The sequence below is a fragment of the Dasypus novemcinctus genome, chromosome X (assembly GCF_030445035.2).
Source record: "Dasypus novemcinctus isolate mDasNov1 chromosome X, mDasNov1.1.hap2, whole genome shotgun sequence".
Classification (NCBI taxonomy): domain Eukaryota; kingdom Metazoa; phylum Chordata; class Mammalia; order Cingulata; family Dasypodidae; genus Dasypus; species Dasypus novemcinctus.
Genome location: NC_080704.1, coordinates 78,542,834 through 78,555,685, shown reverse-complemented (window position 1 = coordinate 78,555,685; position 12,852 = coordinate 78,542,834). Strand labels below are relative to the sequence as shown.

At 39.4% G+C, this 12,852-nt stretch overlaps 1 protein-coding gene across 1 annotated transcript in view; it reads left to right on the top strand.

Moving 5' to 3' along the window:
- Window positions 1-2,673: 2,673 nt before the first annotated feature.
- Window positions 2,674-12,852, top strand: part of TEX11 (testis expressed 11) — a 546,877-nt gene continuing 536,698 nt past the window's right edge. Inside the window, exons 1-2 of the mRNA XM_058291673.2 lie at window positions 2,674-2,698; window positions 3,080-3,137. Of these exons, the coding sequence (XP_058147656.1) occupies window positions 3,101-3,137 (37 nt within the window). The 5' untranslated portion in view covers window positions 2,674-2,698; window positions 3,080-3,100. The remainder of the gene's footprint in view (window positions 2,699-3,079; window positions 3,138-12,852) is intronic.

Genomic DNA, 12,852 nt, shown 5'->3' with positions numbered 1-12,852 from the left:
AGTGCTGATGTGCGCAAGGAGTGCCACGCAGGGGTGTCCCCCGCATAGGGGAGCCCCACGTGCAAGGAGTGCGCCCCATAAGGAGAGTCGCCCAGCGCAAAAGAAAGTACAGCCTGCCCAGGAATGGTGCCGTGCACACGCAGAGATGACACAACAAGATGATGCAACAAAAAGAAACACAGATTCCCATGCCATTGACAACAACAGAAGCGGACAAAGAAGACGCAGCAAATAGACACAGAGAACAGACAACTGGGGTGGGGCGGGGAGGGGAGAAAAATAAATAAATAAATAAATCTTAAACAAAAAAATGAGGTTCCCGCATACCCCACACCCTAACTCCCCACTCCTCCCACATCAACAACCTCTTTCATCATCGTGGCACATTCATTGCATTTGGTGAATACATTTTGGAGCACTGCTGCACCACATGGATAATGGTTTACATTGTAGTTTACACTCTCCCCCAGTCCACCCAGTGGGCCATGGCAGAACATACAATGTCCAGCATCTGTCCCTGCAGTACCACTCAGGACAACTCCAAGTCCTGAAAATGCCTCCACATCATATCTCTTCTTCCCTCTCCCTGCCTTCAACAATGACCATGTCCACTTTCTCCACATCAGTGTTACAATTTCGTCCATTATTAGTCACAATAGTTCTATAGGGGAATATCAGTAAGTCCACTCTAATCCATATTTTATTCCTCCATCCTGTGGATCCTGGGATGTTGATGTCCACTCCACCTCTATATTGAGAGGGGGCTTAGATCCCACGTGAATGATGAATGCAATTCTCCTGCTTGAAGTTGTAAGCACTCTTGGTTCCCTGGTGTGGTGGTATAATCTTGAGTAAGATAATGTTCATTCTACTATGAGCATTATTAATCACTAAGAGGTCTAAGTTACATGTAAAAGGGCCACTGTGGGCTTGAGAGCTGAGGTCTGATTATCACTTTGTTCACCTATTCATTCATGAACAAAGAAATTATGGTGCAATAGAGGCCTGGGTTGAATGGTAGAAGTTGGGAGCCCTCAGTATGCCAACCAGATAAGTGTGAATGATAATGGAAACTTAGATTTGTTATGTGCCTACCATATGCCAACCACTGTTCTATATGCTTTAAGTACATTATTTCATTGAACCAGAAAGTCAGAACTACTTTAATTCCATTTTACAGATGAAGAAATCAAGGCACTAGGATTCTGAAAGTAGCTAGCACAAAGTCACAGTATATGTTGTATGGGAATTCAGTCAACTATGGGATAATCTACTGCCCCTTTCATCAGACTTCTCCTAATTTAGCAATCTAGGATTATGAAATGAAGACATTAAATTGCAAGCTGAGAAAGGAGTTAAAGCAGTACTTTCTCAGTTTTCCCTTTTCTCTTCATTCTACTATATGATCTGGACGCAGAAAATTTTGAATAAGGAAAAAAATATTTTTAGACACCCCCATACTTTTCATGATATATAATGACTGACTCTGAGACTCCAAGGGTCAGGAGGGAACTCTGTGTTCCCAGAATGGAAGTTGCAATCTTTCTTATTCATCTTGTCAGCCAGCTCCACATCTGGTCTGACTGAAGTGCACAAGGTTTAAAAGAGGGTGTGTGAAGGAAGAAGTGGGAGACTTACTAGTGTTTTGATTTTGGATTCGTCTCCAAATCTGGAGGCATCTGCCTGAATACATTCAGCGTCTGGTGTCTCTGAGTGGAGGTTTCACTAGAGGCCAAATTCTTGGCTGCAAACATCACCCATTATTTAGCTGGAATCAAACATTTTACCTATATATTCCATCCTCATCCCCCAAACCGTTTGTTTGAAGATGGGTGGAACATATGACCTTGCTGTGAGCATGCAAGGAGAGGGGTATTATGTGGTTTCCTTCAGATTTGGCCAGGGCAGGGCACCAGAAACATGTCTTGGAACTAAAGGGTTTTTCAGTCTCCTCAACTTCTCATATTTCTTACCTTTGCCCCTCTTCAATATCCGGAGGGCAACATAGTCAACTCGTCTATTTTCTTTAAGACTCTCCCCTCCATGCGCCCCCGTGCCTCACCACAAAGGTCTGCTCTCCTCCTTCCTGGAATCCTTGCTTTCCGCACTCACCTATGTTAATTGTATTATCATACTTGCTTACTCTCAGTAATAATTCTCTCTCTGGCCCTCTGAACTGCATCTCTAGTACCACAAGGCACGGATTCTGCTATAGAGGGCCTAGGCCAATCAGGAGTGGCCTTTTCTTGACGTCACTATGGGGGGAGGAGTCTTCTGAGCGTAGTCGGGCAGTGTGGATGAAGACAGGTACTGTGGCCCCTGTGTGAGGTGAGTGATTTAGTGGGCAAGAAGGATTCAGGCACAAGTTAGTTGGGTGGTTTATAACTTGCAAAGTGGCCACTAGCCTAACACTTTTTAAAGAACGGCTGTGAGGCAATGACTTTGGCGTAACGAGCTGCTAATGGCTGACTCTTAGGTGAAGGGAGAAGGGCAGAGGCAGTGATTTTTTTTTTTACTAGGTTGTAGTATGGGAGGCGGTACTGGACCACTGAGAGCAGGAGATAATAATTACGGTAATTTGGATATGACGGACCTAAATTTCATTGCAGCTAGATTCAGCTGAAGCGGACAGTTGATGACCGTTGGCGGTGGAAAGCTGAAGGCACTAGCTGGGTCTTCGAGAGCGGGAAAAAGGACGGTGAGTGATTGGATGCTTTGACTGTATGGGCATTAATGGGCAGGGGATTTTGAACCAATTAGAAGGAGGCAATGAGAACTAGCTAAACCAACCACAGGGTACTCTTGGAGCCCCGTTTCCCATGTTGCTGGGCAGACTGATGGTAAGGAAGTCGCCAGTTCTCCGGGAGAACTAGAGGAGTTCCTAATCTCCTCCCGGCCCCTTTTTTGTCACGCACCAGCTTGGCCCTGTACTCGTTAGCTGCATGTTCTGGAATTTTAAATTTCCCCAACCTTTTTTCCCTTTAGATAACAAGTAACACGAAGATTTTGACTGTAAAGAAATTGATGGAGAAACTAGATGATAAAGAAAAGATTATTAAAATATTTTCTTATTTCATAGGCCTGAGCCAGAGATTTTAAAATGGATGACGTTGATTTTCGTTTCATGGACTTTAAAGGTACATAGCTTCACATGGTAGTAAAGAGAATGCCAAGCTGTTTGCTGCCTTGTTTGTTTGTTTGTTTGGGGACTCTCACTACTGGTGAGAATGACAAATGCTACAGCCAGTTCGGAAAACTGTCTGGCTGTTCCTTGAAAAGGTAAACATAGAGTTTTCCATAGGATCCAAGGATTCCACTTCTAGGATATACTTATGAGAAGTGAAAACATGTGTCCATGCAAAAATGTATACACAATTGTTTATAGCAGCAGCATCATTAAGGACCAAAATGTGGAAACAACTCAGGTGTCCATCAATTGACGAATAGATAAAAGAAAATGTGGCATATTTATGCAATAGACTATTATTTGACAATAAAAGAAATGAAGTATTTGTACATGCTGTAACATGAGTGGCCTTGAAGAATTATGCTGTGTGAAAGAAGCCAGGCACAAAAGTCCACATCGTGTATGATTCTGTTTATATTATAAGTCCATTGTAAGGAAATTTGTAAGGACAGTTTCCTGGGGCTGGTTGAATTGAGGGAAACTGGGGAGTGCCTCCTAGTCTAGGATTTCTTCTTGAGCTCAAAAAACCTTCTAAAATTGATTGTTGATGCACAGATATGCTGTTCTAAAAATCACGGATGGATTTGTCATTGCTGTTTTCAGAGTCCTCGCTTGTCACATATTTATTGCTACTGGGATCCCAATTTTAATACCAGAAATATAACATCATGAAGGAACCTGGGTGACAAGAACTAAAGGCACACCCTGGCTCCCAAAATTGATATGCTTTAGCACTTACAAACTCATTTGTTTCACAAATCTTGCTTAACTAAAATGAATAAAACTTTTCATGAGTCTTCAAAAAAAATCACTGATGGGTATAATTTGTCTCAGTAAATCTGTTACATTTTTTTTTTTAAACTGAACATAAGGTGGCCTTTTCATTGGCTACTGATGTGTCAGAGGTTGGGGATGGTAGTGACTTGAATGTGGGTAGAAGCTGTGGAGATGAATAGACAGATTTCAGAGATATACTGGATGCAAGTTGACCAGACAGTATTTTATTTAATAATATAAAAGAAGAGGAAGAGTGTGTGTGTAACACTTCTTGAGGAATTTTTACATAGTTAGTGCTGATTACTATTGGATTTATCCAGGTAGCAAATATAATTCCATTATACCCATTCATAGTTTATTTACTTTACATAATTAATCTGTTCTTCATTATAAGCCCTCACCATGCTGGGTTGTAGAGAGAACAAAATTTCATTCAATACAGTAAATTCAAGTCTCATTCAATACCAGTTATTTATTTATTTATTTTTTAAAAGATTTATTTATTTAATCCCCCCCCCCCCCCCCCCGTTGTCTGTTCTCTGTGTCTATTTGCTGCGTCTTGTTTCTTTGTACGCTTCTGTTGTCCTCAGCGGCCCGGGAAGTGTGGGCGGCGCCATTCCTGGGTAGGCTGCACTTTCTTTTCGCGCTGGGGGGCTCTCCTTACGGGGGGACTCCTTGCGCGTGGGGCTCCCCTACGGGGGGACACCTGTGCGTGGCAGGGCACTTCTTGCGCGGGTCAGCACTGCGCATGGGCCAGCTGCACACGGGTCAAGGAGGCCCGGGGTTTGAACTGCAGACCTCCCATGTGGTAGATGGACGCCCTAACCGCTGGGCCAAGTCCGTTTCCCAATACCAGTTATTTTTAAAGTCTCTTGGTAGCACAGGCTTTCAGATGCTTTCTCCCCAACAATTCTCCAGAACAGTGGTATGGTATATGTTTATGCTTTGGTTATATTACTTTGTGGGAGGAGTGGGGTAATTGGGCCACAGTTTCATGCAGGTCTTATTGTAACCTTTCTGGTTTCTGTGGTAGAAAGAATGGACAAATCTCTTTTCACTGGTGACCACATTAGTCCAATATGTCTTTTGGGCTTAAGAGGCATTCTTACTGATTTTTAAACCCAGTATATGAGTCTATGATTGTTACAGTTTCTGTTTTCTGAAAGTCTACCAACCTCTTTGACCTCTATTTCTAAGCATAGGGATGTGGCAATTTATGTATCATTTCAGCACACATAAATCTTAGGGAATCAAGAGCTCTTTCCTAAGCTCAAATGTTCAGAAATCTTCTGCTACCAAAACTAGCATATTGCACTTCACAATATTTGGGATAGTCAGAATCTGGTTTCAACTAAAATCTTGCCAATTCTCTATAGTACACTGAGAGATTTACGTTACTAGTCCCCCATATGCATGCTTCTATCATATCATGCCTGGTGAGGATTCCACTGTAAAAGTAGAAATACTGTTACTTTCTTACTCTCTTTCTCTTCCCACAATTCACTATGGCAGAAGTGCAGGATTCTCTATGTTAATGTTCTCAATTTAATCTACCCAAGGTATGAGCAATTTTGTGATCTATATCAAGAGAAATGAATACATAGGGGAAATATTCTCAGTTGCTAAAACAACATGGTTTTCTAGAGGTTTGCTTGCTATGATTTACACCTAATCATACACTTATTTGCTCAAGAAAGTGGTTCGGTTCTCTAAACCTTCTTACTAGATTAAAGACTCTAAGAGAACATAATATAATATAAAGGGAAACTATACTGTATTACATACATGAAATGTTTTAATACCCCAGTGACCTACAAATCATATTATGGTATGATGGAGCTGGCCTGCTTCAGCTTGTGAGAGCCAATTTTTAATTTTTTTGTATTTTTTGAGTTAAACACAGCCACTATTAAAAATAAATGATGTAAATTTACATTTATATGAATAATATTAAAACAGAGGGAATAAACATGCAAAGCTCATCATTTCCTAAATATGTTACTACATTTTTAGAATTATCCATACTCTTGACTTTATTTACATCTATCATACCTCTGTGATTACCACACATCTCTTCCCAGCTCCACATTCAAAATGTGACTTTGGTTACTTGAAATGAGCCATGGTGAGAATATTTATACAACAGAAATTATTGTGTGTATACCAACTGCCTATATGGAATTTTCAATTAGAAATATATTTTGCTATTATTTGTATATTATGTGCTACATCTCCTTTTTATCAGTAAATTTAAAAATAAAAATATATATGTCCATGTTTACATTTTCCATAGAGCCAGTGATTAAATATTTACCAGTGAATAATTTACCATATCTGACTATTTTTAAGAAGGCTTTGAAGGCAATGTCATTGTTTCAGTTTGGGCAGGACATATTTTTCTATTGCTGCCATAACTAAGGACCACAAACTTAGAGACTTAATTACAAGAAAACATTACCATCTTATACTTCTGTATATCATAAATCTGACACAAGTCTCAATGGATGAAAATCAAGGTTTCTGCCAGGTTGCAATACTTTCTCAAGGCTCCAAGGGAGAATTGCTTACTTGCTTATTCAGGATGTTGCAGCTTCAGTAATAAGTTCTTTATTTCCTTACTGACTGCCAGTTTAGAGCCATTTTAAGCTTCTAGAGGCCACCCTCATTCCTTTTTTTTTTTTTAAGATTTATTTATTTATTTCTCTCCCCTTCCCTGCGCCTCCCCCAGTTGTCTGCTCTCTGTGTCCATTCACTGTGTGTTCTTTTTTTTTTTTACATTTTTTTGTCTTTATTTATTTATTTTAATGTTACATTAAAAAAAATATGAGCTCCCCATATAGCCCCCAACCCCTCACCCCACTCGTCCCACATCAACAACCTCTTTCATCATCGTGGCACATTCATTGCATTTGGTGAATACATTTTGGAGCACTGCTGCACCACATGGACAATGGTTTACATTGTAGTTTACACTCTCCCCCAGTCCACCCAGTGGGCCATGGCAGAACATACAATGTCCAGCGTCTGTCCCTGCGGTACCACTCAGGACAACTCCAAGTCCTGAAAATGCCTCCACATCATATCTCTTCTTCCCTCTCCCTACCCTCAGCAGCTACTGTGGCCATTTTCTCCACATCAATGCTACATTTTCTTCCATTACTAATCACAATAGTTCATGAATAGAATATCAGTAAGTCCATTCTAATCCATACTCTATTCCTCCATCCTGTGGAACCTGGAATGGTTATGTCCACTCCACCTCTACATTGAGAGGGGGCTTAGATTCCACATGGATGATGGATACAATTCTCCTGCTTGCAGTTGTAGGGACTCTCGGTTCCCTGGTGTGGTAGTTGACCTTCTTCACCTCCCTGTTAGCTGGCTGGAATAAGTCCAATAAACCAGAGGGTAGGAGTTGCAGGTCTGTTGAGGCTCAGGGTCTGGCTATCAAATGGACAGTCCAGAGATTCAGGTCTCCTGAGCATACATCAAACGCCAGTTCCAACCACAGGTCTGGTAAAAGTAACACGAGAGGCTTGTGAACAAAGATCACATCTGAGTTCAACTCCATCACACTCATGAACACAAACTCCAAAGTAGGGCCAACTGACATGGCACTGAACTTCATCTGCCAAGACCATAGAACCTGTGGGTCTCTGTAGCCCTCAGAAGAATCAATACCTGGGCTTGTATCTACTTTGGCTGACTCTGGGACCCTGCTGAGGTGTGCATAAGCATCACCCCTCTGATGACCTCCCGACTCTTTTTTGGAGACCCATAGCCATATAAACTCATTTGTCCTTTCCATTTCCCCCTTTTATTCAAGGTCTATAAAGACATTTTTAACACCTGATATTTCATGTAGGCTGAGATATTCTGCTGATCTGAGTTGACCCTTTTATTCAAGGTTGTTTTCTAGTTACATCATCAGCTGGTAATTGGTAGTAATCCCTCGGCATGTGTGTTCTTCTGTGTCCGGTTTTTTATTCTTGTCAGCGCCACCCGGAATCTGTGTCTTGTTTTTGTTGCATCATCTTGCTGCATCAGCTCTCCATGTGTGCGGTATCATTCCTGGGCTGGCTGCACTTTTTTCATGCTGGGCGGCACGCCTTATGGGGCGCACTCCTTGCACGTGGGGCTCCCCTATGCGGAGGACACTCCTGCACGGCACGGCACTCCTTGTGCGCATCAGTACTGCGTGTGGGCCAGCTCATCACACAGGTAAGGAGGCCCTGGGTTTGAACCTTGGACCTCCCATGTGGTTAGTGGATGCCCTATCCATCCTCCCATGTGGTAGGCGGATGCCCTATCAGTTGGGCCAAATCCACTTCCCTCATTCCTTTTTTCGTGGAACCCATGGTATATTAAATTATGTACCCCAACAAATGCTTGTTCTTAATTTTGTGTGTAGAGTCATTGTAAATAGGACATTCTGATGATGTTAATTTTAGTAAGACATGGTGAATTGAATCAGGGTGGGTCTTTATCCAGTTTACCTGGAGGCATTATAAAAAGAAAGTGACAGGTTGGAGCAAGAAGCCTGAAGTCAGAAGAAATGGGAATAGACAGGAGAAAGGAAAGGACATTGCGTTGTGACAGAGGCAGAGATGCAAGCTAGGAAACCTCAAGGATTGTGGCAAGATAGCCTCAGATCCTACCCACCTGAGAGGAAGCAAGCCTTCTAGCCTCTGAAACCATAAGACAGTAATTCCCATTATTTAAGCCAACCCATTCTATGGTATTTGTGATAGTAGCTCTGTCAAACTAAGTCCCCTTTCTCCATATTCCAAACTAGCAATGCAGTAATGGTGGGTGGAATCCTTTCAGACCCTGTCTCTCTGGTTACCTTTCCTTGTGCCTTGTTTTAGATCTTCTAAATATATTGTATCCAATTTTTATCTCTTTGGAGATCAGTTTTTATCTCTGCAGATTTTCTCAATTATGTACCGGAAAAACAATGAAGATGTTTGACACTGGAGTCCATTTATGAGATAGTGGAGGGAAACAGAATTCACAATTCATAACTTGTTTTTTACTGGATTTTTATAGTATGGGAAATAAAACTGGTTTAATCTGAAATTTATCCATAGAAATCTATTGTATAAAAGTACATATAAAAATTATTGCAAGATCCTGAAGTGCCTTTTTATAATCATTAGTAAAAAATAAGTTATATCCTGTGTAATTTTAGGGTTAAGTGTCTTTTTTGTATTTTGATTCTTTTGAAAATTGGTAATCCATGTTGATACTTACGGAAATTCTTAGTAAACAAAAGCAATTTGATTGACCTGAACTCCAGATTTCCCATCCATGCCAGCTTTGGGAAAGTTTATGGCACTTACTTTGTTTCTGGGGACATTAGACCTGTGGTACATTCACATTCATATAATAATTACATATGTTATAACCAGGGAAGCTACAAATCTATGATTTAGAAACGTTTAGGTCAATATTTTGTTAATGCTTGTCAGCAACGGAGCCCACTACCATTTACGTTCGGTTTTAATTTAGGATATAGTATTTTAAAGGTATACAGAATCAAGATTATAACTTTTAAGTAAATGATATTTGAGACCTTGTATTTATTTATTTTTAAGGATTTATTTATCTCCCCACCCCCGCCTCATTGTTTGTGGTCGCTGTCTCTTCTCTGTGTCCGTTTGCTGTCTGCTCTCTGTGTCTGTTCATATTCTTTCTTACATATGCGAAAGAGGCGCTCTATCACTTGAGCCACCTCAGCTCCCTGGTTTATTGTGTCTCTTTGCCTTTCCTCTTTGTCTCTTTGTTACATCGTCTTGCTGCACCAGCTCACTGCACCTGCTGGTCACACCAGCTTGCCTTCTCCAGGAGGCACTGGAAACCAAATCCGGGACCTCCCACATGGTAGGTGGGAACCCAATCGCTTAAGCCACATCCACTTCCTGAGACCTTGTATTTATATAAATATTTGAAGCACACAGAAAAGTAAAGAGAATAATATAATGAACACCCATGGGCCTACCACTGAGCTTTGTCAAATCTTTTCCTTTGCCATATGCTTCAGATATTTCATTGTTTCAAACAGCTAAAAGATTACATTTACTATTTTTTATTCTTTTAAAACTTTTTATAAATTGTATCATGTTGTTTGACTTTTTCTGGAATTTGTCCCTTTTTGCTCAGCATTATTCTTTGGATATTTACCCATATGGATAATTGTATCTCTAGTTCATTCTTTCCACTGCTGATTAGTATTACTTTGAATGTAAATGTACCACAACTTATTTTTCCAATATCCCCTTGTTGGTCATATGAATTGTTTCAAATATTTGCTATTACATACAAAACCACAATGAACATGGCGTTTGAGGGTTTTGCAATATCTTTGAAACATTTTTGACCATCTCCAAAAAATATATTTTACATCATGACCCAGTATACACATAATGTACCAAAAGTTTAATGAAACCATTTTTAACCTTACTACATGCAGTGCATTATGAAATTTTCTATTCTGTTCTTTTTCATTAAAAAACAGTTCTGGTTGTGACCCATTAAATTAATTTCTCGAGTAACTATTTGTTGATGGTCTAGGGCAATGCCGTACAATTGAAATTTAGAGTGAACACCATTAAGTAATTTTATATTTCCTAGTGGCCACATGAGAAAAGTTTCAAATAAACTGATGAAACTAATTTTAATAATATTAATTTATTTAGTTCAACATGCAATGATATAAAAATTAATGAGGTATTTTACACTCTTTTTCGTACAAAGTCTTTGAAGTCTGGTGTGTATTTTAGACTTACAGCACATCTCATTTTGGGATAGCCACATTTCAAATGTTCAGTGTGGCTAGTGGTACCATATTGAACAGTGCAATTCTAGAGTATGTTTAGGAGTCAAAACCTATGGGTCAAAAGCTATGAGCATCTTTAACTTTACAGATATTGCCAAATTGCTGTCCAAAGTAGTTTTACTGTCCTCTTTCTCATTTCCCAGTATCCTCACTAACATTTGGTATTGTCAGACTTAAAATTTTTTTTGCAAGTCTGAAGACTGTTGTTTTAATTTGCATTTCTCTGATAACTAGTGTGATTGGTGGATTTTTATAGATTTATTGACCATTTGGATTTTCTCTTCTGTAAACATATATTTGTAATCAAGTGTTGTAAAAGTGGACCACAAAAGACCATGCAATGTTCTAGCTCATTTCCATTTTAGGGAGACTTGATGAAACTACCCATCTTTTTGTATCACCAATTCTAATCAGTTTCAAGAAGGAATAGAAATCTAAGTTATGCCCATTGGGGCTAAATAAATGTAAGTCCTTTTCTGCATGCTAGGCCTTCAACTATTTAAAGATACTTATCATGTTCCCTGGAAAGTCTCTTCCTCAGTTAAGTAGTATCAGTTCATTCAGTCATTCTTCATGTAACATGGTTTTAAGTCCTGTTATTTTGTGTGCTGTCCTCTGAACATGCTCTGTTCTTTTATGTTACTCCTTAAAGTTTGGCACCCAGAACAGAACACACTTCTCTTGATTTGATATGTTCAGTACAAAATAATCTTTTTCTTCAGATTTTGGGGGTGATTATCTTTATCTTTAGATACTGATGTAGCTAAGCCTGATATTTTTTTTTTTTTTTGGCATGGGGCAGCCACACCCTATTTGTGGTTCATTTTTAGTTTTTTGCTACACAAATTCCTTCAGTCTTTTAAATAATACGTGCTGTTGCTAAGCCACATTTTTGCCTGTTATGTATTAATTTTGAAGACTCAGATGCCCAACTATACTTTTAACTTACATTCATGCCATTACTATAGCTGGAGATTTAATTTTTGTCTCTACTTGTATCATGTATCTTATTTGTTATCTCTTCCTCTCAGCTGCTTCATCTAGGTCATTGATAAAGTTATCAGCACCAAGGACAGAATGTTAAGTCATTAAAAAACTTACCTTAGGTTGCCATCAATCCATTAAGCAGCATGCTTTGGGTATGCTTGTTCGACCTGCCTGATTTGTTCTTGTCTCCAGAGTCTGGCAGCCCTCTCTTGTTCTATACATGGCTTTATCCCTAGATTTAGAATTTCTGATTCTTCTCTTAGAAGGCCTCTTGGGGTTCTGTGTAAATGCATTTCTATTTCCAGTTCTCCTGTTCATCTTTGAGGTTGCCTTCCAGATGTTGAACAAAGCTCTTTCATGCTGTGCTCTTCTGCTCTTGACCTGTGGCTTCTTTCTCTGTCTTCCTTCTTTACTCCTTTCCTTCCTTCCATGATCAACTTTATTGAAATATAATTTATATACAGTAAAATTCACACATTTTAAGTGTACATGTCAGTGCTTTTTGGGGGATGGTAAATGTAACCTGTGTAACCACCACTCCAATCAAGAAATAGAACATTGTCATCTCCTCAGAAAATTCCGTCACGCCCTTTGCAGTTATTCTAAACTCCCAGCTTCCACCCCAGGCAGCAACTGTTCTGATTTCTATCATTGTAGATTAGTTTATAAATGGAATTGTACGTTATGTACTCCTGTGCTTTCACTCAGCATAAATTTTTGAGATTCTTCCCTATTGTTGCATATATGAATACTTCATTATTTTTTATAGTTTAGTAATATTCCACTGAATATCATGATTTGTTTATCCATTCATTTGTGATGAACTGTTTTGGCTAATATGAATAAAGTTGCAAGGAATGTATCAGTTTTTTTAATGGACATAGATTTGTCATTTCTTTTGGGAGAAATACATTGGAGTGGAATTGCCGGAATATAAAAGTGCTTTTGTATCCAGGTTTCAATAGAGTATTTCCTTTCTGGAGGGTAGCATATTTAAAGGTCCACGTTTTATTTATGTATGTATGTATATTGTGGTAACATAAATATAACATAAAATTAGCCA